The sequence below is a fragment of the Aphanomyces astaci genome (genome assembly GCF_000520075.1).
Source record: "Aphanomyces astaci strain APO3 unplaced genomic scaffold supercont1.16, whole genome shotgun sequence".
Taxonomy (NCBI): domain Eukaryota; phylum Oomycota; class Saprolegniomycetes; order Saprolegniales; family Verrucalvaceae; genus Aphanomyces; species Aphanomyces astaci.
Window position 1 is genome coordinate 1,014,453 of NW_009798279.1, and position 1,311 is coordinate 1,015,763.

The following is a 1,311-nucleotide window of genomic DNA, read 5'->3' on the forward strand; positions in this document are numbered from 1 at the left end:
TCATAGCTGCCTTCAGCACCATTATGACTGCCTTGCCTTCGTTGTGGGGACAGACTCAACTGGGACAACAGCGTCGCTTGTCTCAGTTGAAGATGGTCACGTTTGCGCGCCTAGCTAGAAAGCGTAGACGAGAGTCGTAGGTATCTAAATCGAATTCATATGCGCATCATTGTTTCGTGTCAGGTTGTGTACAAGATTCATTCGATTTTGAGCCAATCATTGTAGAGTCGGACCCTTGTCCGACTTTTTTCGATTGCAACAATTGCAATAATTGTAAATTGCACCCAATAATTATTGATTGTGATCTCCCCGTCCGCAATAAAATTATTCATTGTGGGTCTATGAGCAATATTAATATAATTTTTTACGGGTCTGGACGCCACGAAAAATGGCATAAAATGGCCGTTTTCCCAAGAAAAGTTGGCAAAATCGAAATATTTCATTTTTCGAGGTTTTGTACGTCTGAATGCCACCAAAGTTCATTACTTTATGCCACAATTTTCTTGAGAATCGAGTGTTTTATGGCATAAAAAAATGGACCGATTTGGTCCAACTATTTTATGGAGGTTTGTGAACATGTTGCAGTCTTGCACTTCAATCGGAAATCGAATACAGTATAACTTTTCCAAAATTCAGCTGGTATCCAGACAACGTTGGAGATACTTCTTTTCTCCTTTTTTTCATGCGATATCAGACTTTGGGGAAAATTTGAAGACTTGCCAAAACGGTTTATGGCATAATTTTATGAAGTGGCATCCAGACCAGCCCTTACAATTGTGGACGTCATCAATTTGGAATTTTTTTTTTGCATACCTGATCTAGGGCGTCCACAAGAATCTACAACTTCTGGCAAGAAGACACAATTGGAGCCACGACTACAAGTGCTATACTTAAACTTTGTATGCTTTGGAATATTGCATGCTAATGTATGCGACATGTGGATAAGTTGAAGTTATAGATTCTGGATTTTGTAATTGTAGATTTTTGAAAAGCTAGTGTAAATTCTCTCTAAGTTGCACTTGCAAGCATCAAATTCACACACCCAGCCCAATAATGGCCCTGGCTCAAACGATGGACAACTACACTTTTCGTGAGTCTCCCATTTCCAATCTAGCTCCATGATGCGTCTAATGTCTTTGGCTGCGCTGTTTGTGGTGAACGTCCTCCTGGCCGTCACCAGTAGCGTCGCCCTTGCCAGCATCCCCCGCAACGGGTGGTACGGCTGCCCCCTCAGCACCTTCGAGTTGAAGCCACCTATTGGAGCCTACAACCCTACAGCATATTCCCTGTTCAAAGAGGAGAAAAAACGTA

General features: G+C 42.0%; 1 protein-coding gene across 1 annotated transcript in view; it reads left to right on the forward strand.

Annotated features, from left to right (window-relative positions):
* Positions 1-1,118: 1,118 nt before the first annotated feature.
* H257_07776 (hypothetical protein) overlaps positions 1,119-1,311 on the forward strand; it is a gene marked incomplete at both ends in the record, with an annotated part of 2,856 nt that continues 2,663 nt past the window's right edge. The window contains one exon of the mRNA XM_009833405.1: positions 1,119-1,243. Within this exon, the coding sequence (XP_009831707.1) occupies positions 1,119-1,243 (125 nt within the window). The remainder of the gene's footprint in view (positions 1,244-1,311) is intronic.